The sequence below is a fragment of the Triturus cristatus genome, chromosome 9, assembly GCF_964204655.1.
Source record: "Triturus cristatus chromosome 9, aTriCri1.1, whole genome shotgun sequence".
NCBI lineage: Eukaryota > Metazoa > Chordata > Amphibia > Caudata > Salamandridae > Triturus > Triturus cristatus.
In genome coordinates, this window is record NC_140592.1 from 947481450 (window position 1) to 947504214 (window position 22765).

The 22765-nt window shown below is 43.1% G+C and overlaps 1 protein-coding gene across 2 annotated transcripts in view; it reads left to right on the forward strand.

The window, feature by feature from the left end:
- Positions 1-22765, forward strand: part of EFCAB11 (EF-hand calcium binding domain 11) — a 644575-nt gene that overhangs the window by 334629 nt on the left and 287181 nt on the right. Inside the window, exon 5 of one of the 2 annotated variants that reach the window (XM_085628048.1) lies at positions 12016-12117. The exons of the other annotated variant lie outside the window; for it this stretch is intronic. Within the exon in view, the coding sequence (XP_085484174.1) occupies positions 12016-12117 (102 nt within the window). The remainder of the gene's footprint in view (positions 1-12015; positions 12118-22765) is intronic. 2 annotated transcript variants of the gene reach the window in all.

The window sequence follows — 22765 nt, forward strand, 5'->3', positions numbered from 1 at the left end:
ATTGGGAGTTTACACAGCTGTTTGCGTAACGTATCATTTGTCTCAAAACCATATTTTACCTTTTGCTGTCACTCAGTTTCCCATTTGTCTCTGCCATCCGCCTTCCAATAGCAGCGAGCCGCGAGTGCCCTTGGCATAGTGGGCAAGTGCTGTTCTGGCTCCTGAAATACAAACAGCGAAAGAAATGAAGTTCAGTTACACCTAAATGTGTCAGACAAAGGCAAGTCCTTTAATTATATCAGGAACAATTAAATGTTAGCTGAATACACCTTCCCACGTCTAGACCCATAATCGAGGGACCTCTTTTCCACAACAGCACAAATACGAGGGTCTCGTCAATTTATATATAGAAAGACGTCCAAGTGTTCATGCGGTAAAATTTAAGATCTGAGCAGTTAGAAAACAAGTCAGAACCTGGAGGCAAAAGGCACCAGTGTGAATGAGTACGAAATATGTGGATATGAGGTGTAGAGATGTTATTACATAGTATTCAGACACCTGGATACAGTAATTTGCAATCTTGATAGATTGCTGCTGGACAGTCAAATAGAAGGGTCTGTTATAGATTATACCTTCTATTAGAGGGCCGTTCAGAGATCATTTGGTGCTGCCAGCTCTCTGTCCTCCGGGGTGTGGGTGGGTACTGGGGAGAATAAGAAGCGCAGAGGGACAAGCCAGGGCCCGCCTCTAGCAGGGGTAAGCTGGGCCAACGCCCAGGACGCCAACCTCCAGAGGGGCGCTGGACCTCCCTGCAACAGTCTCCCTCCGACTTAGACCAAATAAAATAGTGTTTAAGCACTTTTGTCTCAAGGCTGTTGATGCCCCTCTCTGCTTTGTTTCTTTTTCATGGTGCGCCTTAACCTTGCCGACTCCATCCTCCTCCTCCTCCTCTCAAATTTCCAATACATAGACAATTAAAGAGGATGAGTAGAGGGGTGGGGCGCCAAATTCGGTTTTGCCCATGGCGCTCTGAGTAAAGGCCAACTGTGCTCCCTCCTGAGGCATAGGGCGGATGCTGCCATCGACTGTTAGAAACACATCCTCACGGGCACCTCCCCTTGCTTTGCCTATGAGGAAGCTCAATCGGTCACAGAAAAGTAGAAAAAACGCAAACTGACGTGTTTATTTATTTTCTACTTCTCTGTGGCAGAGGGCTTAGACACCCCTTCAGGGAAGCAAAGGAAGGAGCCCAGACAGCAACTTCGGAAATGGCTGCTTCGATGGAGGAGGTAGAAGGAGGGTTGAGGAGAATGGAGTCGCTACTTCTCACCCATGCTCCAGGCGAGAGGCAGCTCCTGCTCCCATTGCGTTCTTCATTTTGAGTGAGGGTGGGAGGTTGCTAATAGACTTATTGCTCTTACCTGAAGAACAGAGCTATCGTCTGTTAATCACCCACCCACCCTTGTGTGCCCTCACGTGCAGATTATCCTGTAACTGCAGGAAGGTTAATTAACAGAAGTTATTGCTGTTAGAAGGACCATCTCATATGAAAGAAATGGATGTCCACAAAATCAATTGGTTGTGCTAAAATCCTGCTAAACAAGACTATAAAGTAACTGAAGAGCCAGCAAAAAGCAGATGGTGCTTCAGAAGGCTCCTGCTCTTTAGTGCAATCGTCTCCTTGTTCGACAAAACCTGCAGTTAATGTGTATCGTTTATGGACGCTTCCCAGTTTAGATCACTGCTATTATGTACCTGAATTGATGCCAGTGCTTCTTTTCTAAACCTTCATTGAGAATGAAGGATCCACCTGCCAACAACCCATTGTAGCAGGAAAGAGCTTTCAGGACCATCGTTCAGGTGTGACTATCCAGGTTCATGGGCTGATCAAACCCGACAGCGAGGCAGCATCCGGCATTAACACGATCCAGGGCATCTAACCTTTTATCAGTCTGCTTTGTATTGCAGAATTGACTGCCATCACCTTAGATTTGTCTGTGTTAAATCTCAGCCCGTTTAAAGTATTCTCGACTGCTATTGGAGAGAGATGGGCTTGACTTCCAGAAAATTAGTCGCAATCGAGACCTGGGTTAATGTATCATCATAGTATCAAGCTTTCACCATGTCATGCCTTGATGATATTTATAAGTCATCTTATGTGTGCTTCAAATGGGGCAATCTTTGAACTGAACCGCAAGAAGCAATGAGCTGCCTGTTTGTTCTGTTAATTTTAGCATTGATCAAATTCATGCAAATTTGCCAAGCGCTAAAAACCTGTGAGGGCATCCATGCCCAAAATGGGTACAAAAGGGAATTTGATTTATTCAAGGATGCAAAATAGCTTTAATACTGTGGCGCAGGGAGAAGAATAACATAGTTTTTTTAACGTGTTTCCGGATGGCCATGTAATCATTCATACATAAATACAAGAGCTGTAAGATGTCCCAACAAGTCACAAAGCTTCTGTCCCTATCTCCTACACATTTGAATCTAGGCACCCCTAGGAACGCTTTCTCTACTAATCCAAAATGTGTAGGGGGATACTATAGTTTGTATCTACATTATTATACCCGGGTCTCCGAGAGTGAAAGTTTTTATGAGAATGTTCTCAAACCTAGACCGACTCAAGGAAGCGTACAGTAACACGTTACACTCAATCACAGTTGAATAAAAGAACATTATTCAGTTTATTATCACCAGTGTATAGTGAAATCCTTATGATGTGAAAAAGAAAACAAGGAGTAGATCGAACTAAAAGCAAATGAGTCAATTGGCAACAAAGTAACTTTGCAAAGTAATTATTTACAATTCTGCAACGTGCATTCCAACAACTACCAATTTGCCCTGTGCTTGTCAAGCGGCTGATCTGGATTGATAAGATTTTTCATATAACCTAGAGCAGACTCAAATACTCGGCACAAAGCAGGACTTACTGAAAGCCAGCAAAGCTTACCTATGATAGAAGCTTTTTGCTTATCTCTGCAAGAGTTAGCAGGATATTTCGAGTTTGGCAGACACCCTGCTAACCACACGTGATGGAGGAGGGTGCTCCACCGGCATAGAGGGGTAAGAGAGGTATTTAAGGAAGTGGATACACCCTCCCAATTTAAACCACAACTACTGTAAGGTATCCAGAACTATCAAGCTCAAAATAAAACTTATGTGGCGAACTCCGCTGAATGCGAAAAGGAGGCAACTCCTTTTTGTTAATTAACCCTCACACACCCTATTGGTGTCATGTTTCATCATCGGGTTCACCCTGACTCCCAAAGGTCAGGGTGGGCTCAACCGTATTTCAGGGAGCGCTTGGGAGATGTAGGGCAGGGGTCTAAAGATAAACATCCTACTGCGTTCCCCAGGTATCCGTTTATTCGCGGGGACGTAGCGGATTTTCAAAATAAATATATACAAATATGGGTCTTTTTCGGGCGTAATCTTTGCGTTCATTTCAGATGGAGAGATAAGTATGCCCTCTATTTTTTTCATGAGGGAACAGCTTTCTGTTCCGTCAACACAAATATATAGGAAAAATCATTAACTGACACCAGAGAGGGAATCTTATTTTGCCCTGAAGGAAGCCCAGGACTGAGCATGCCACTTATAAGGACTGAAATATGTTGGCATATTCTTAGGGCCATAGGACCATTACTTCCAAAAAGATCCATATTTTTATATATTTTTAATATCCGCTACATCCCCGCAAATAAAGGGATACCTGGGGAACGTAGTACGATTTTTATCTTTAGACCCCCTGGCCTACATCTCCTAAGCTCTCCCTGAAATACGGTCAAGCCCACCCTGACCTTTAGGAGTCAGGGTGAACTCGATGATGAAGCATGACACTAATAGGGTGTGTGAGGGTTGATTAACAAAAAGGAGTTGCCTCCTTTTTGCATTCAGCAGAGTACGCCACGTAAGTTTTATTTTGAGCTTGATGGTTCTGGATATCTTACGGTAGTTATAGTTTAGCAGACACCCTCCAACAATGGTAACATGTCCCTCTATTTAAAGTGTATACTCACTCACCGATGTCCCACATGCATCAAAGTCCAAATAAGCCCCTCAGACTCAATTCTATAAACCTGATTTTGAACGATTTGCAGTTGAAAAGGGGAACTACGTAACACACTTATGTACACTATATTAAAGTAGTCATTCCTAGCCTGAATGATGATGTAATGCTGTCATACATGCCTCCAGCAGAAAAGTACTGATGTTCTTGAAGTCTTAAATTGTAAGAATATGGTCTTAACATGGAACTTACCTGTGTTTTCATAGACCTCTTGGTGCCCAGGTAACTCACCAATGTCTTATCCATGGAATTTTTTTAATTTTATTGTTGTACCCCCAAAGCAAGAAATCACAAACTAATACCATCATTAGCAATTGCTGTCCCATTTAAATGAGTTCATCACTACCATATTACCCTGTTCATCATCTGATTTTCTCCATCTCATTGCACCACTTCACGTTTTCTTTATTCTGCCCATTAACCTGCTGCAGCGTAATGCCTATTTAGTTTGTTAGGCAGTCTTAGCTGGCCCTGGGGGCTGTTGCCTGTTTCAAGTTTATTTTCTAGCTCAGGAGATATTGCTGAAGCGGTTGCTGTATAATGTTGGGTCCAGACGATCTGGTTAACAAATGTATGTATAATTCAAATTCTTTATTACAATAGATTAATGGCCTGATTTATATCTTGGCAGATGGGTTACTCCGTCACAGCGGTGACGGATATCCTGTCTGCCGAAATCTAAATTCCATTATATCCTATGGGATTTATATTTTGGCGGACAGGATATCCATCACCGTTGTGATGGAGTAACCCATCCGCTAAGATCCAAATCAGGGCCTATATATTTTAGCCATTTTTGCTGGGATGGATCGGACCTCTTCCCCACCTCATCACTACTCAACGTTCTGCCATCAGTGTCACCATGGAATCCTTGGCGATTTGCAGATCTTTTTCTTTTTTTTAAACTTCATTTTAATTTTCTCATAATCTAAACATGAAAAGACAGATCAACAAATTGGTACAGGGTTAAAAATACAGCATGTATGAACGTTAACTCACACTCAGCAATACACCCCATACAACCAATACCAGTGCTGTTTGGAGATTGATCCTTGCACCTGTCTTCATCCAAAGATGCAGACTTCCACACATCTTAAACCCAACCTTCCACACCAACAGCACCGGAAATCGGATGCCCTGCCCCCAAGATCACGAGGGGACCTGATAACAAGCCATTTACTCCAAAGCTAGCCTGAGGTGATGCATACAATATCTATCTTCTGATGCCTTCGCTCTGTCCCACCCTACAAAGGACCATGACTAGAACCCCCTACTTGAACGTCTTTTCCGCAACCAGAGAATGAACTTCAACAGGGCTGTCCATAAAGAATCCCGATGGCTTTAAAAGCACCAAACTGACATATAGGGAAGGAACCTCCTATCAATCAACTTTACTGGTATTTTATATGTCATATTAATTAACAACCAGGGTCTGGAGGAAGAACACTACATCACACTTTAGACTGGGAATGAGGGTAGTGGCCTGCTCTCTCTAGTCTCCTCAAATATGGCCAATACCTGACCAAACTTCTTATTAACTCCGTGCACTCTCGGGTGCCTTACTGCTCTGCATATCTTTAATTGTAGCTATTACTTTGGCTATCGTGATCAGCTGAGCTGAATGCTAGGCTAAATGCCATTGTAGCCTCTCTATTAAAGCAAGTACCTCACATCGAGCAGCTGGTTCTAGTAGAATGATGCTCAGTTTAAACATTCCAAAAGGCATTGAGAATTTCAGGGTTGTACCCAAATATTTCTCCATCTTAGCCAGCAATTGCCCCAACTTTGCCTGTCCTCCCTGTCTATGCAGGAGGCGTGCCAGTGTACACCTGGACCTCTCCAACTCCCCAGAGCTTCTGAATACAGCATATTTATTTTGGAATTCATTTTCCTGCTCTGCCACCTTCTTGAAATCAAGAATCTTTCCCTGCAACTTCCCTATTGTGGCAAATTCCTCTCACCTTTGTAAGCATCCTCCAGACAGTGGCAACTGCTACATTTTAAAAGTGGTGGGCAGATAAAAAAAATATCATCAAACATAAAAATAACCTTACCTTTCTTGACGATGTTCTGCAGGGCACCTACATCTGAAGTTCCTCCTGCCTCGTGCTTCCTGCTGGACAATGGCATCCAAACCAATCCAAACACTGCTCTTTTACTGCTGATAATGCTTAACAGCATAAGAGCACTGCTAGGATTGGCTGGAGCAGGCAAAACACAGTGCTTCATCTGTCACCTACAGGGCTGTGCCTCTGCTTTTCAGCTGCCCCTTTCAGCTGTTGATTGTAGGAGCCTGAACTACAGTTCAGGTATCACAGCCCTCCGGTCGTCCCACTGTATTTCGGTGATGCAGTGGGAAGATCAGGGGGGTAAAAGCCCCCACATCCCTATGGAGGCACCGCCCCTGCCTCCAGAGCCCCAATCTCGAGCTCCAATCTGCCTTTGCCTTGGTGACTTCGTATGGCCTTCAGTATACCATACTGCTTTGAAATGTAGAAGCAGACCCTTCGTATGTAGGCCTGGAAGGGCTCCCAACGCATGCCGGGGATCTTAACTGAGCTGACATTGAGCTCAAAGTACTCTACATTATAGCATGTTCTCTGCAATCCTAAACACTGCATCCATAAATGCATCTGAATATAAGCACCAATTCCTACAATAGTTGCTAGATCAGGGCAGTGTCAGGATCAACGTCATTTGCAAGTGATCTAACAGTGTCCATGGGCAGATGGACACATGTATCACCCAAGGGCACAACCACTTGTGATACCTTTTATATATTTTTTTGTAAATCCTTACAAAATATGGCTTAGTATCAGATTATGTAGACCAGGTGTCGGTAACAGGTCGATCACAAGCTATTGGCAGCTCGCGGGATGCCATTGGTTAGGTCACACTTGACCTGTCGGCAGGCCTGAGACTATTCACGTGCCCACCTGATAAGGCAGTTACAACACTGTACCCGTTTCTATGAGGATTCGAAAGCTGACAGGGCAGGATGATGCGGTCTACCGTTTTCTGAAAAATTCGTTATTTTAAGCAGATTTTTATTGAATTGACGTATAACAGCGCTTTCTGTTGTACACTATACATCAGTGCTCCCATGTAATATTCAGTACCAATAAATGGAACTTGAAGTCCCGAAAATAACAAAAATCAATAATGCAACACACACATGACATTATAATAGCAATTCAAGGCATATACTCATGAGCTAGAAGGCTTGCCACGGTTATGGTAGTCTACATCATGACATGAAGCAAGCATATTGAGGTAATAGAATCAAAAGTGATCACGCAAGCCCAACACGCCCCTCCCGCAGCACCCCCTCCCCCATTTTTCACTCTCAAGAAAATACCAAAGTTATCTGGCAACGATGATATGAGTAGCCACTTCTAAAATAATATTATGCAATGGGAGTGGAGCCCAACAGTGAGATTCAATTATAATGAATGCAGGGGAGTCGCAAACAGAGCCGAAGGGTCAAATATCAGGGTGCAGAGAGCCTTACAGGAAGGAGATTCAGCCAGTGGATTCATCTATACTTTCTATCTCATCTCCCTGAAAATCTTTCAGAATTACATCACAAGCCCTCGCCTGTTCTGAGGGGTGCCTACCCTGGTGTGCTTCATGAAGCAAAGCGTTACACTACCTTGTTGACCATCATATTACGTCTGCTTGCCACCTTTCAATCTGGGGACCGTCGGCGTTCTTCCACATCATAGTGATCTTACTCTTAGCTAGTACCAAGGCCAGGTCAATGAAGTAATTGTTGACTCTGTATTTGGCAGGGCGAGGGTAGATGTCCAAAAGGCAAAATTGGGGCAAAGGGGTTAAAGTGTGGTCAGTGGCTGCGGCTAGAAGGTGTACCACTTCAGACCATTAATGGGTCAAGTGGGGACATCCCCACAGCATATGGAAGATGTCCCCTGAGGCAACTCGGCAGCGCGGGCAGTCAGGCGAGGTCAGGGGAAAATATACACTAAGCTTCAAAGGCATGATATATGCTCGCCAAGTCACCATCTGAAATGGTGACTTCCAGGTTCTCCTCTCATTGGGAACATGCATCATCCCTCGGGGTCGCATAAAGGCCCAAGACCAAGCGACGAACATTGGAGGTGTCACAAAGGAAGCGACAGCTGGGAAAAGTTTTGGATTTCACACCGCATTGGCCTCCTATCGTATGTATAGCCGCTGTCCGGGTACTATACAGTAGAAATTGTCCCCCTGGAATATCATCATCCAAGCATAGGTCAGCAAATGGCGCAGTACGCCATCAGAAAACAACACACCCACTATGGCCAACCCGGCCGTCTCGCATTCCAGAAAGCGGCCTTCTTCGGTGCACCGCAATTTGGTAAGTTATGCCTGCAGTGGTAGATTTGGGGAGTATGGCGACTGCATGTGCACCCTAGTGAGAACACGCAGCCAACCTGACCATCTCCATCTTTCCTCCTCTGTTACTCTTTGTCTTTCTCTTGTTGTAATTGTTTGTATTATTTTCTTTCTTTCTCTCCTTCCTTCCTTCAGTGTTTCCCTTTTATCCATGCCACTTCTCCTTTGATTGCTTATTATTTTCTTTTTTCTTCTTTCTTTCCCTTTTTTATCTCATTTTTTCCTTACCTTTCCATGCTTTTCTAGTTCTTTTTCTTTCTCTTGCTTTCTTTCTTTTCTCTTTCTGTTGTGCTTTTCCTTCTATTATTATTCTTTGGTCCTCTCCTTTCATTTCTTTTCTTTTTTCTTTATTATTTTCTCTTTCTTCCTTTCTCTTTCCTTTTTTCTCCTTTTTTGCCCTCATTCTTTCTCTCCTTTCTTTTATTCTTTCTCTGCTTCTTTCTTTCTTTTATTCTCTCACTTGCCTTTTTACTCTCATTCTGTAATTATGTTCTGTCTCGTTCTAGCTTCCTCTTCTCTCTTCCTCTCCTTATTTCTCTCACGTTCGGTCTGTCTCCCTCTGCCTCTCTCTCTCTCTTTATTTCTCTCTTTTGCGTCTCAAGAGCAAAGGGACAGACTGATCCAAAGAGACCCGAGGTGTAAACCTTTTGGGATACAACTCCTGTGCCATTAAATCTGTACGCTCCCTGTAGCAGGACTAGGGTACTCTAGCAGCAATGTTTACGGTATTTGGCATGTGTGTACATTTTATCGAATACCATAGGCAGTAGATTACAGCGGTTTTCAATGATCACCAGTAGCTTTCACTATAGCAAAAGTTGGGGACCCTTTGGTGGAAATGCAAACTTGATGCCAACTTACTAACTTAAGACAGTAAACCTGGTGGACTGTAACCCACGAACCATTTCAGCATCACATGAGGATGGCACTTTGTGGACAACAATCAGTTTTGTGAGACTCACAGGAAAATTTGTTGTTTATGGGTTCCAAATTTCTTTTTGAGTAGACGCACTGAAGAATACATACTAGGAATATATGTTATGATTGTATTAAAATCAACGTCGTATTCTAGTGCCAATAATATGTATAGTTGTATCTATCATGAAAAACAAAATAGTGGCAATAAAAGCTATTAATAAACAATAAATTTAAAAGAAACGCAAAATTGTAACAGTGTTTCAGAATTTCCTTGCATTAAAAGCCCTATTGGAATTTCTAAGGTGGCCTCTCACCCGCATACATTAGCAAAACATTGGACGGACTTTTTCTGTTTTGAGAAGTTCTTTGTCCCTCTCTGTGCTCAGGATGTTATGGCATACCCAGCAAGCCTATAAGGCCACGGGATGCAGCTGTGGACCTCACGAAGTATGTTTACAGCTGTGTTTGCTCCAACTGAGTCTCCCAAAAGATTTCTTCTCTGACTTGTATTTGTCTGTACCAATTTAAATACATTTTTCTAATTATTTTGAAAAGGGCAGGCCTCACTTCGAATGATGTCAAATGCAAGAATGAACATATTGATCTTGTTGCACCTTCACTTAATTCAATGAGGCTGTGTAAATGATGTGAATATATATGAATAATTGATACACTATAAAAAAGCAAATATTATTTGGTTTAAGCATGCAAATAATACTGCATTATGTGTTTATGAATGAGAAATGTGCACTCGAATGAATATATGAGATGCAGTGGTGGAGGGGGGTGGGCATAAACAGAAAATGTGAAGTTTGCATCACTTTGAGATCACCCAGGAGTCAGTTTGGTATGCAGTGCCGTGCACGGATGAGTAAAAGGAATATTCCCTTCCATCCCTTTGTCACAGTTTCCACACATACACTAAATGATGATGTTGCACATGAATAGGACACTTTACCCCACATGCGTTACTCCGCAGTGCTATTACCCCGCAGTTTTTACACCGCAAAATCTTTTATAACGTAGGGTTTTACACCGCCAACTATTACAACGCATTCCCCATTTCAATGCAATTTACTATTCTAACTCCACGTGGCGTTGTAATGGGGAATGCATTGTAATAGTTTGCGGTGTAAAGCTCTGCGTTGTAAAAGATTTTGCGGTGTAAAAACTGCGGGGTAATGGCACTGTGGAGTAACGCATGCGGGGTAAAGGATGTTTACCGTTGCACAATATTAAGCATTTTTCTTGCCATTATTGAAAGGGATCTGGGTATAATGATTGAAATGTCCGATTTGCTGTACAGAATTGTGGAAAAATCCCCCCCCCCTCTATAGCACCATCCTGGGGTCGTTTGTCATGTATATGTTTGGCTTCCTTTTAGATTTGTGGATTGTCCAAATTGGGGCCATATGTGTTTACTAGCATTGGTGGTTTATTTATTACCCCCCCCCCCCCTCCCCTCTCCCCAGGTCACTGTCAACACACAACCGCTGTGTTCTGTTAATTGCAGGCCACAGAGGTAAGGAAGAAGTCAGTACATCTAATAACTGGCCAATTTTTCTGCTCAACAGTAGGAAAAGAGTCGCTCGGTCAATGTCACTCATGGTACCTGCATAATCCATGTTAAAGTCCGTGAGATCCACACTTTTATAGATGAATCCAGCTTCCAGTTTTGGGTCTGCAGATATGTGTGCCTTGTCCTTGTGCACAAATTTTAACCATGCTGGTAGATCATTGTGTATCTGATATTTATCTGCCACGTTTGTTTTCTAAAATTGGTGACGGCCCACTTAGTCTCCTGAACAGTGAGCATAAAGTTGGGGAATATTGAAAGATTCATGCAATTGTAAAAAGGATCTTCTAGGGCTATGATAAGGTGAAAAGGTGTCCCTGAAATAAGTCTTAGTGCTTAATCTGTGTGTTCTCTCACAGGCTGAACAGGGCCGATTTGCCAAAGATGACGTGTAGCTGGTGCTCTATGAAGGTTTCAATTTATCTCTATATTCTTGGTTTCTGGAACAACAGGAATTCTTATGCTATTTCAACTGGACCTGGCTTCTAACTCCTCTTCATGGAGGTCACATTTCGGATCTTCTCCATTTTCAGCAGCCTCTCACCCTTGGCTTTTGCTTCATCCTAGGCTTCTGATATGCATCTCTCTGCTATTTCCCATCTGGTGGCATACTTGTCTAGTCTCATGCATTTGATAAGGGTGTTTGTTGAGCGATTCATATTTGTTGTCACTTGTCTTTACATCTCCAGGCATAGGGATTTTGACCTCTGTCTCCTCACCTATGTCTGCATGGAATGCAGAATGACCCTACTCCACAGCCAGATTATTTCCCAGCCAGTCTATTTGCCTGCCTCAGATCAAATGGTAGTTTAGACTATTTTTGTTCCCACATATCCATGTTCAATCATCCTTAGATAGTTGTCTCATGCTCCACTGCACATCCTCAGCCTTGTCATCTAATTATCAATAAATATGATGCCCGTATGCCTTGTGACTTTTTAGTTGTGGGCTTTATGGATGAACATACATAGCGTAGGTGTCATTTGTGCGGGACGATCAACACCATCCATACCATTGTGATAATTTGCTGCACATGGTTCCCTTAGGTCAAGAAATAGCTTTCTCAATGGGTTTGTAATATTGTTATGACATAATTCAAATCACTGATTTCTAGCTGAAGACCTTGGAGACAACTTGAACAGCTGCCATCACTTCTGCTTGAAGAGTCAATGGACTGTCTGCCTCTGCACCGTACATCGTTTCTCATGGAAACTAGGTAGTGACACTGCCTTAATTCTACAGGTTTTCTTAGAAAATAATTCTCACTGTCTTCTTTCCAAGGACCCACTGAGTAAGTTTTATATATTTTTTTTTTCAAATGAGGAAAGTCCTTAACTTCAGCTATAACAAAATAAATGTCTATGTTCCTTCTTGGCCTTTTGTTCCACCCTGGTTGAAATTACCCAGTGTTTGCTATTGCCAGGACAGTGTTGAGAAATTATAGACGAAATCAATGACAGGTCTTACTTAGTAATTGATTGCGTAGTTCTTGCAGTTGAACCGAGAGCGAGGACCTTCTATTATTTTCATCTTTGCCTTCTGTTAGGTGGTGCAACAGAATACATGCAATTACCAAGATACTCTTATTTTCTACATCTCTGTTTTTGATATTAGTGTATGTTGAGATTAATTTGACTAAGTATCTGTAGTATCTGGTAGGGAAGACACAGGGCTATTAAAATGAGGTGCAGGTAAACACTTTGAAACAAGTGGAAGCCGATGGCAGGGATTAATCAAAGAACATCATGCCAGCAGTTCTCATTTCACTGTATTGCAATGGAAACAGTTGTTTCCTCTTAAACACAGTGTCATTCCTTTCTGGCTTAAAATATGTTTTTGATCTAGATGTCCTAGTGTCCAATAGTTTGAACATTGCTGCAGATGAGAGAGGCTGTTCATACTTGTGAAACATTTAAAGAGTCTAGGTGGACTGGTAGTTTCGTGACCTTGTCAGCTAAGAGTAATCCTTAAATACTTCACAGCAGAATAGATTATTGCCGTTGAGTTTGAAGGGGGTCAGTCTTTTGTGAGGCAGCCCCGAAATAGGAAGACTTAAAATTTCAGAGGACACACAAAGTAGAAGATGGCTTGCTGAATGGAAGAGGATATGAAGATAGAAGAATGATGTATCTTCAATAGCTTTCCACCAGCTTGAGATGTTGTTGAATATATATATATATATATATCTATATCTATATATATATATATATATATATATATATATATATATATATATATATATAATAACGATTTCCTTTTTTAAATTACAGTTTGAAAATCGACAACCATTATTAAGACTTGCCCATAAGATGATGCTGTTGTTTCGTAATGTAAGAAATGGGGGAGACATTGTTTATGTATCTAAATTGGAATCTTGGTATTGTATAGTATTCTTCCTATTGGTCTTGCCTTGTATCTAGTGAAATATTACATCAAAAGAATTTACTAAATACGAGTTAAAAACAAAAAAACGAAGCAAACCTTCAACTGATAATCTGTTATATGACTAAAAGAAGTAAGAGGACGAGTAAGTGAATACCTGGGTATTGAGAAGTAGACACCAAGAATACAATGAGGAGGCTTAGATGAACTCTCGGCCGTGGAAATATGAAGTATAAAGCAGGTACACAAATGAAGCCCTAAAGAAGCTCAAATGAGGAAAACAACTCAAAATAATCCTACCCCACACAACCAGGTTAGAAAATACCTAAATTGAAACAATCCCTTTACAATGCCACAAAGAGACGTGTACATTAATTATTTAAAAAAAATCTTTGTAGACCTTTATAGAACTATGAAGTGTGTGTGGTAAAAGATCCAAAAGCAAGCATTCGACGACCATCTCTTGCTAGGAACCTCCAAAAAGACATCCAGTGTACTACTAAAGAAGGCCAATACCTCAGCATAAAAATGGCATAAGTGAAAAGAACAATATGAATGTAGGCGAGTTACATTAAGAAAGAGAGTAGTAGGACTAAGGTGGTAGAGGGCATAATTTAGAGAGTTCAGCAAGGATTCGTCTTTTCTGGGCCGCTACTGCGGCAGCCCCCCTACCTTGCATATACTTTTAGAAGGTCTGACAGATGTTCCCTGTCAGCAATTCCCTGTTATGAACAATTTGCCTGAATGTTTTGTATTCTGTTTTTCTGTTGGATAAAACCGATCAGGATTAAATATGGAATAGAAGTGGTCTAGCAAATAGGAACATAAAGTCAGGAATACAGGAACCACAAGGAAAATGAAAAAGAGAGTATTGGGGAGGGCATATTTTCAAACTCAAGAGTAAATGGGAATAGCAGATTTATAGTGAAGCAAGAGAGAGGACATTTTATGAAATGTACATAACATTGGTCGAAGAGTGAAAGGAGTAGAGATTCAATTGACCGAGGAGAGAAGAGTGGATCAATCACAAGCTTAGAATATAGGGAGAAACCGATGCATGTGCAGAGATAAATACAGAACAGAAAGCATAAAGTAAATGTGGATGGCAGATAAGGCAATGAGTTTGGATGAATAGGCCGAAAAACATTATTGAGAAGAATATATAGAATATATAACTGAGTGATAGGGAAGGAGAGCACAGAGAAGGGCAGAAAAACGTAACAATGCCAACTATTTGGAAAATGTGTCAAGGCAGGAAAAGACGCATATACGTAGAGCTGAGCATGAAAGATTTACAAGATCTTGTACCCTACCGTCGTACCACACTATGGAAACTGGCATGTCAAAAATAGACCTATTTCTTGGCAGCATAAAACGAGCCTCAGCATGGACACAGATTTAGCTTATTTATGGCCAGCTTTACGAACTTTTTTCATTGGCTTGAAACAGACTATAGACTGTCTTGTGGCAGAAATAACTGCTTTAAAATTCCCTAATGCCAATACAAAACCTTTATATCTCAGGCTATAAATTATAATGTGAATCCATAGTTTTAAAACAAACTTTTTCCCTTTGGGAATTAATTCCATGATCACTGACCGGTAAGATACAGTCAACCTAAAACTTTCGCCAACCACAAATCACGTACCAAATACCAATTAATCAACAGAACAAATATGTTTAGAGTCCATGAAAGGATGAGCAGCCACCACATTTCTATAAACCCATCTATACAACCTTCCTCCTTAACTGGAAAGTGGCATGTAGCTTAGAGACAAACCAGGCCTTAACCGAGTTCACACAAACACCCAACGTCCAGCAAACAAAAAGGAAGCACACTTTTTAAAGAGGGTGCCTCTTTTTTTTCATTCTCTACCGCCCTTAAATTTAACACTTTGAGGCGACTTTACGGTTCGCCCATAAATTACACACTCTCAACATCAGTGACCTAACCAATCAATCAATCAATCAATCAAAGACATTTATAGAGCGCACTACTCACCCGTAGGGTCTCAAGGCGCTGGGGGAAGGGGGGTGCCGTTACTGCTCGAACAGCCAGGTCTTCAGCTTCCTCCTGAAGGAGAGGTGGTCTTGGGTCAGGCGCAGGTCGGACGGGAGGGAGTTCCAGGTCTTGGCGGCCAGGTAGGAGAAGGATCTTCCTCCTGTAGTCGCTCTTCGGATGCGGGGGACGGCGGCGAGGGCGTGGTTGGCTGATCGGAGGTGGCGTTTGGGAGCGTAGAAGTTGATTCGGCTGTTGAGGTAGCTCGGGCCTTGGTCGTGTAGGGCTTTGTGTGCGTGGGTGAGGAGGCGGAAGGTGATTCTTTTGTTGACGGGGAGCCAGTGAAGGTCTCCCAGATGTCCGGAGATGTGGCTGGTTCGTGGGATGTCGAGGATGAGTCTGGCTGAGGCGTTCTGGATCCGCTGGAGTCTCTTCTGGAGCTTGGCGGTGGTACCGGCGTAGAGGGCGTTGCCGTAGTCCAGTCGGCTAGTGACGAGGGCCTGGGTGACGGTCCTCCTGGTCTCGGTGGGGATCCACCAGAAGATCTTCCGTAGCATGCGTAGGATGTTGAAGCACGCCGAGGAGACGTCGTTGACTTGCCTGGTCATGGAGAGGGAGGAGTCCAAGATGAAGCCCAGGTTGCGTGCATGGTCTGTCGGTTTGGGTGCGGTGCCCAGGGCGGGAGGCCACCAGGAGTCGTCCCAGGCGGAGGGTGAAGAGCCCAGGATGAGGACCTCCGTCTTGTCCGAGTTCAGTTTCAGGCGGCTGGTCGTCATCCACTCGGCTACCTCTTTCATCCCTTCGTGCAGGTTAACTCTGGCGGCGGCGGGGTCGTTGGTCAGGGAGAGGATCAGCTGGGTGTCGTCGGCGTAGGAGATTATGTTGAGGTTGTTTTGGCGTGCGATGACCAATTAGCACAACTGCAGAATTGTTAATTGGGTTTACAGACAATGCAATCACCATGTTAAACAAAAACATCATGCTTCAAGATAAACTACAATAATAGATTACATGTAAGGTGAGATTGGTGTTGTCACTAAATGCACAATAAACAGAAACATTGCATTCATCATGGTAGTAATTACCAGTGGCTGTGCTACTAAGCAACGTTTCTAGAGTAACAGAGACTGTGACTCAGAAAATTAAAAAAAATGAAGATTTCAATATGTGAATGCACATGCGCAAGAACCAATAAGCGGCCAATCTAATGGAAAATATGAATTGCACTGATCGCTATTTAAATAAACAGTGGGCTTACAGATACAGCTGGTTCACGCTCTGCACCTAGACTTTGCTTAAAACCAAAGACACTCAGCACAATCTACTTTTGAAAATGTGGTGTTGCACAACATTACACGCTAAAAATATCTCTATCAGTGCCCGTGTACATCAGCATCAAAACTCCAGAGCTAAGGATATACCGCAGATAAACATCAGGATATACCTGGTCTGTTGACTTTGTTCCTGTTGGGGGTTATTATGTAATTGCCTTTTTTAGCATTTTCAACTTAGTGCATTTTAAACTTGCCTGAATATTTTGAGCCTGCTCTTCAAACGGCTTGCTTGGCACACAGGGAACGCAGTGTTTAGTGCATTTGTGCCGCTATACTTCTGCTTTGGGCGGTTTGGGCCATCATCTTTGTTATTTAGCGGTCTAGTTGCTGAGGAGGGATGTCCTGTAGGAACGTAAGAGGGACCGGTACGCGTTTCAGCTCTGTTGACTTTGTTCTTGTTTGGAGGGGGGGGGGGCATATTTTTTTGTTTGCTTGCCTTTTTTAGCATTTTAAACTTGGTGCATTTTGTTTTTTATATTTTTTTTAATTATATGTCCCAGAAAAGACAATGGTTACAACAAAAAGAAAAGGCTGCAAAATGACAGATATAGACATTACAGATAACCGTATGTCCAATTTACCATATAGTTCCTCTAATAAAAAAGAAGAGTCATTGAAGCCAGCACAGCACTAGTTAAACATTTCATATTGCATTATAGCAGGTACATAACGAGAGAGAGAGAGAAGAGAGAAGAGAAAAGAGAGAGAGAAATAAATAAATAAATAAATAAATAAATGGAAAAGAAAGCAGGGAAAATGTATGCATCAGACCTACTCCATCAAAGTCCCCAGATTTTCCTGCCCCGTTTCCCCGCTCTCCGCCCCTTGCATCCATATAGTGCCATCTCCAAATTACATATATGGAGCATCCGGGCATACCAAGCTTAATATGCAAGAGGGTCAGCATCCTTCCATTTTGAGCCCATCAGCAGTCGGGCTACTGCCACTGAAATGAAACCAAAATATACCTGTGTTGATTCTTATTGTGCTTTCTCATCAAAGCCTAATAGCATCATAGTTGGTGAAATAGACACATCTTGTCTTAACACCTCATGCAGAAAAATGTCAATCCCCTTTTTCAAATGGTGTAGCTTACTACAATCAAAGAACATATGTACCAAATCTGCAGGGCCTTGCCCACATCTCGGACAATGATCATTTTCCCTTTTCCCCCATCCAAACAGTTATGCCAGGGTAAAGCACAAATTGAAAACTGTTTTGTAGTGTTGGGCCTTCAGATTGGCGGACAGAAATACTTTCTTTGAAGGAGCCAATGACCTGCTTAGGTCCACGTCCTGGTTCTCTAATTTGGCTGCCCAGTAGTTTCAGTTTTTACTAAACCATCCGGAGTGGCTTTTGTCAGAAAGATATAAATATCCTTAATTCGGGGATTTTTGTAGAGGTTGGTTTCTAGCAAAGAAATCTTATCTGTAGAGGTGATATTTGATATGAAAGGTCTAATGGTTTCTCTAATTTGGACATACTTAAAATAAGATCTAGGGTTGATTTTATACCGTTCCTGTAGCTCTACAAAAGAAATCATACCATTCCTGTCTATGACATCCCCTATTTTGCTAACACCGGCCTGTTCCCAATGTTTACCAATTCCATCATAGAGAGGGGCCGGAAAAAACGGTGATCGCCAAAGGGGTATGTATCTCTGGAGCCTGGAAATTTCTAACAGCTTCCAGGCTTTATGCCTTACATTCCATGCCGCTCTAAGAGACTTACACCGTGTGTTTTTGTAGTAACTAACCTCCAACTGCCTCAGTAAAACCCCCGATACTGCTCCACCTACGGCCAACTCAAAAATTGAGGGGGGGACTTCGCATTCCTGTGCACCCAAGCATGTTTCTGCCCCAATATTCTATTTAAACAGAATACCCGTTTGATGCAGCATTCTGGCCCAATAATAATGTAGGAGATTGGAAACCACCCAACCCCTCCCTGAGCTTGAGGATGAGTCAGGAATTTCAATGAGCGCCTGACCTGATAGTGCCAGATAAATTGGGAGAATATTCCATCCAATTTTTTAAAGAATGCAGGCTCCGGCTCTAACGGGATACAGCAAAATAAATATAAAACTTTCGGGAACATAGTCATTTTGAGCACGTTGCACCTTTATTATCGACATATGTAATTTATCTATTCTTTTTAGGTCTCTGCTGTTTTTATCTATAAGGGTAGCCGGGTTCGTCACCCAAATGGAACCCACTTCCGCTGAGATGTCGATCCCAAGATAGGTAGCTCCCTCGGTCATGCGTGGATCCTGACAGATAATACTTCTGGTGCAGACAATCCTGGTCTTATCGGAGTTCAGGCGATATCCTGACTGCCTACTTAATTCCTTGGCCAAAACTTAGATCCTCGTAATTGCTCCCAGTGGGTCGGGGTAACGACAGCTATATTATCAGCATATACTAAGACCTTGGTATTATACCCCATGACCACTACTGGTTTGATCGACTGGTCTTGCATAATTGACCTGATAAGCGGATCAATATATAACGCGAAGAGAATCGGTGAACAAGGGCATCCCTGTCTCGTCCCTCGAGCTACTACAATCCTTTCGGACTCCTTGCTCATCAATTGAATCCTAGCGTATGGCTGTGAGTACATAGCTCTTATAGCCATGAGGATTCGTAGTCCAAACTCATTGGACCATAAGTTATCCCATAAGTATGCCCACTCAACCCGATCGAAAGATTTTTGAGCTTCGAGGAGAATCAAAGCCATCTGTTCTCCTGAAATATCCGCTATGTCGAACAGGGAGATTACCTGACGTATATGATCCGTGGTCCCTCTCCCTGGTATAAAACCATGTTGCCATGGACTTTAGCAAGTCGGAGCACGATGATATTGGAATATAATTTTCATCGGCATCAGTCAGGGAGATAGGTCGATATGAAGCTGGGTCCTCGGCGGGTTTCCCTTTCTTCAAGAATACGACTATGTCGGTGCCTTGCCACAATTCAGGTGGCTGCCCCTTCTGTTGTACGTCCAAGAACAAATCCAGGAGCAAGGGGATAGCTCAGACTGGAGTTCTTTATACATTTCAATCGGAAGTCTATCAGGGCTTGCCGCTTTCCATGCGGCCATCGCCTGGAGTGCATCAGTGACTTCACTAAGCGAGATGTCTGCCTCCAGTTCATGCAAAATAGGGAGATTTATATCATCTCCGAGCCCAGCGGTCTCTGATGATTTATTCTAAGTCTGATAAAGGTCCCTGTAAAATCCCGCAAACACACTAAGGATTTCTTGAGGATCTGTTGCCAGGGTCCCATCTTTACTTTTTACCCTCACAATGTTATTTGTAACTGCCTTTTGTCTTAGGGGTAGTGCTAAATGTTTTCCTGTGGTCTCCCCGTACTCATAGTTATCCCTGGTATAGGTTTGAAATGCTTCATCCACTGATTTATTGTAAATACCATTGATTTCTGCCTTTAGCCTTATGACCTCCAATTGCAACTGAGTTTGTAGCTCTTCCTGTTTTTGAGGGATTGCAGCTGTGTGCTCCTCCTCACACTTCGCCAGCTGATTGTCAGTCGGAGCAATTCTTCTCGCTGCCTCTTCCTACGTGATCCAACAAAGCTGGCAGCCTCCCCCTTAAGCCAGCCTTAAACGTGTCCCACATTATTTCTCTAGAGGCACTAAACCTATTTATTTTTTAAAAAACTGTTGGGTCCATCCCCTTATATGCTCAATAAACCCCTCATTGACCTGTAGTTTCCTATCAAAGGTCCACTTTGTTTGACATCTTTGATGCCTCTGAACCGTATCTTCCAGCATCAAGGGGTAGTGATCCGATAGTATTTTCAGCATCTTCCTTATATTAGCATCATCAGCAATAGCATTGGTAGCAAAAATATAGTCAAGCCTAACGTATTTTCTATGAGGGCATGAGAAATAAGTATATATCGATTAGCCCATGGCTAGAGTTCAAAGCAGCTAATGCTTTATAAACTTGTGGCTTTCTCCCCTGATATTCCGTGGCAACTGGGCCACTTGCGTCCAAATTAATATTAAAATTCCCACACATAATGAGGGGGCCCGGCCAGGAGGCTAGCTCTAACTTCAGTTCCTCAAGCATCCCAGGGTCATCTAAGTTAGGCCCGTAAACCGTACATAAGGTAAGCCCAACTGATAATGTGACTATTGCCCATTGCCCCCATTTATCCCTTAGAATTCGCTTTGCTGTAGACAGCCGATGTGAAACATGGATTGCAACCCCTCTAGTTGTAGTAGTCTGGGAAGAGCAGGCTATCTGTGTGTATCCTGGGATTGTGTTGAGCCCTCTCTTCTGCCACGGGATGTGGGTTTCTTGTTGGCATATTATATCTACCCCCAGGGATCTAAGTACCTCACTCACCCTAGCCCGCTTTCCCCTATCATTTAGTCCCCAACATTTATTGAGCAAATAGCTAGCCTACCCATTGTTAAAGCATTTTAAAGATCCAAATCGATTGTTCTGCATTTTTAAATTAAGCACACTTTTTCCAGTCTCCTTCCATTGGTTGCGCAAATCACGCTGCTTTTCTGGGTTTTTCTCCCCGTGCCCCCCATCACTACCCCCCTACTTTTCCCCCAACCTCCCCCAAAACCCCCCCACCCTCAACATTCCCATCCAAACCTGCACCCCCGCCCCCATTTGGAGAAAAAACAGATCTGTGTCGGTCTGTGGAGGATGAAAGGTGGCACCCCTCCCAACTGGTGGCTTATTTGTGTGTGTGTATCCCCATCTAGTGTCTCTGTACCCCTACAGTAATCTAAAGATAATAATAGCTTATGTTATGTGAATATCTCCGTTTTACCCCCTTCTCTTTTTAATTTTTTTGTAATTATTCACCCTAATTCCCCACCCCTACCGTAAAGGTGTGTGATTCTGGTCCCTCTCTATTTTAGAAAACAGCGACGGGCTTTCCCCAGGCCCCTGCCCCCCTTTTCTTTTTCTTTTTTTATAGATTAAATTTACTCACTGGTTCCTATCAATTTACGTTGGGGATGTAGTTCACTCTGTTCTCCTCTTTCTCAGCCTGGGACCCTACCTGGGACCATCGGCCATATAGACAACAGCTATACAAACACCTAAATTATATAGTTATACCACGCATGAAGTAAAAAACTCTTTAGCCTTGATTTCGAGGGTAGAAAATCTGGTTCGCTCACCCTAGATTACTTTCAATCGGGCCGGGTTCATTAGGAAAGCCTGTGCCCCTTTCTCCTTGAATGGTTTAATCATTTGGCGTAAGCGCCATCGTTGTTCAACAGTAATATGACAAAAGTCTGGCCTGGTAAAGAATGAAAAGCCATCCCGACTTGAGGAGCCTCAGGCCTAGCTTTTTCGAAGATGTTCTGTCGCAGCAGGAAGTTTCTGAAATACACCAGGACCGCTCGTGGTTTGGCATCAGGCTTGATTGGTTGCCAAAGAGTAAAGGGGACTCGATGCACCCTTTGAATTTCATGGGGCCAGTTCCAACCTTCTAGATATGGAAAGGACTTTTGCAACAGCTTGACAATGTACATCCGGACATTCGATCCCTCTTTCCCTTCAGGAATTCCTAGGAACTGCAGATTGTTCCGTCTCTGGCGGTTTTCATTGTCCTCAAGCTTCCACTGGATGTCGATCAGTTGTGTCTCATGAGCTTCTGCTTGGCTGTTGGTGCCTGCGATGTCCGTCTTGAGGGCAGCTGTTCTTGACTCAAGGTCCATCAGCCGGTTGCTGATGGTGTTGCATGTTTTGGCTACTTTCCTCACTGCCCCCTGCAGTTTAGGGCTGCAGCTTGTGAGCATCTGCTTTCCAAGCGAGCCTCTTCATGGTGAGCGATAACGCATTGCAAAATAGTATCCAAGGTGGGAGGCGCTGTAGGCTGGCCATCAGGGGGGGCCTTATGATCGTCCCCGACCAGTTGATCACCCGGGGAATAGTCCCACTGTAGGTCCCTGTACCTCTAGTTGTCTCTTCTGCCCATTTTGTTGTGTGTCGTCCATCTTGTAGCTGTCAAATCCACTCTGCTGTTGCCTGGTAGACTCTCCGTCTCACTTGAATCTGTATTGGACCCTGAACCTGTCCCCACATCTGACCAGGTGGCATCCAACAGGGAGAAAATGAAGTTGTTCGCCTCAAGAGTCCTGCTCCAGGTACTATGTGC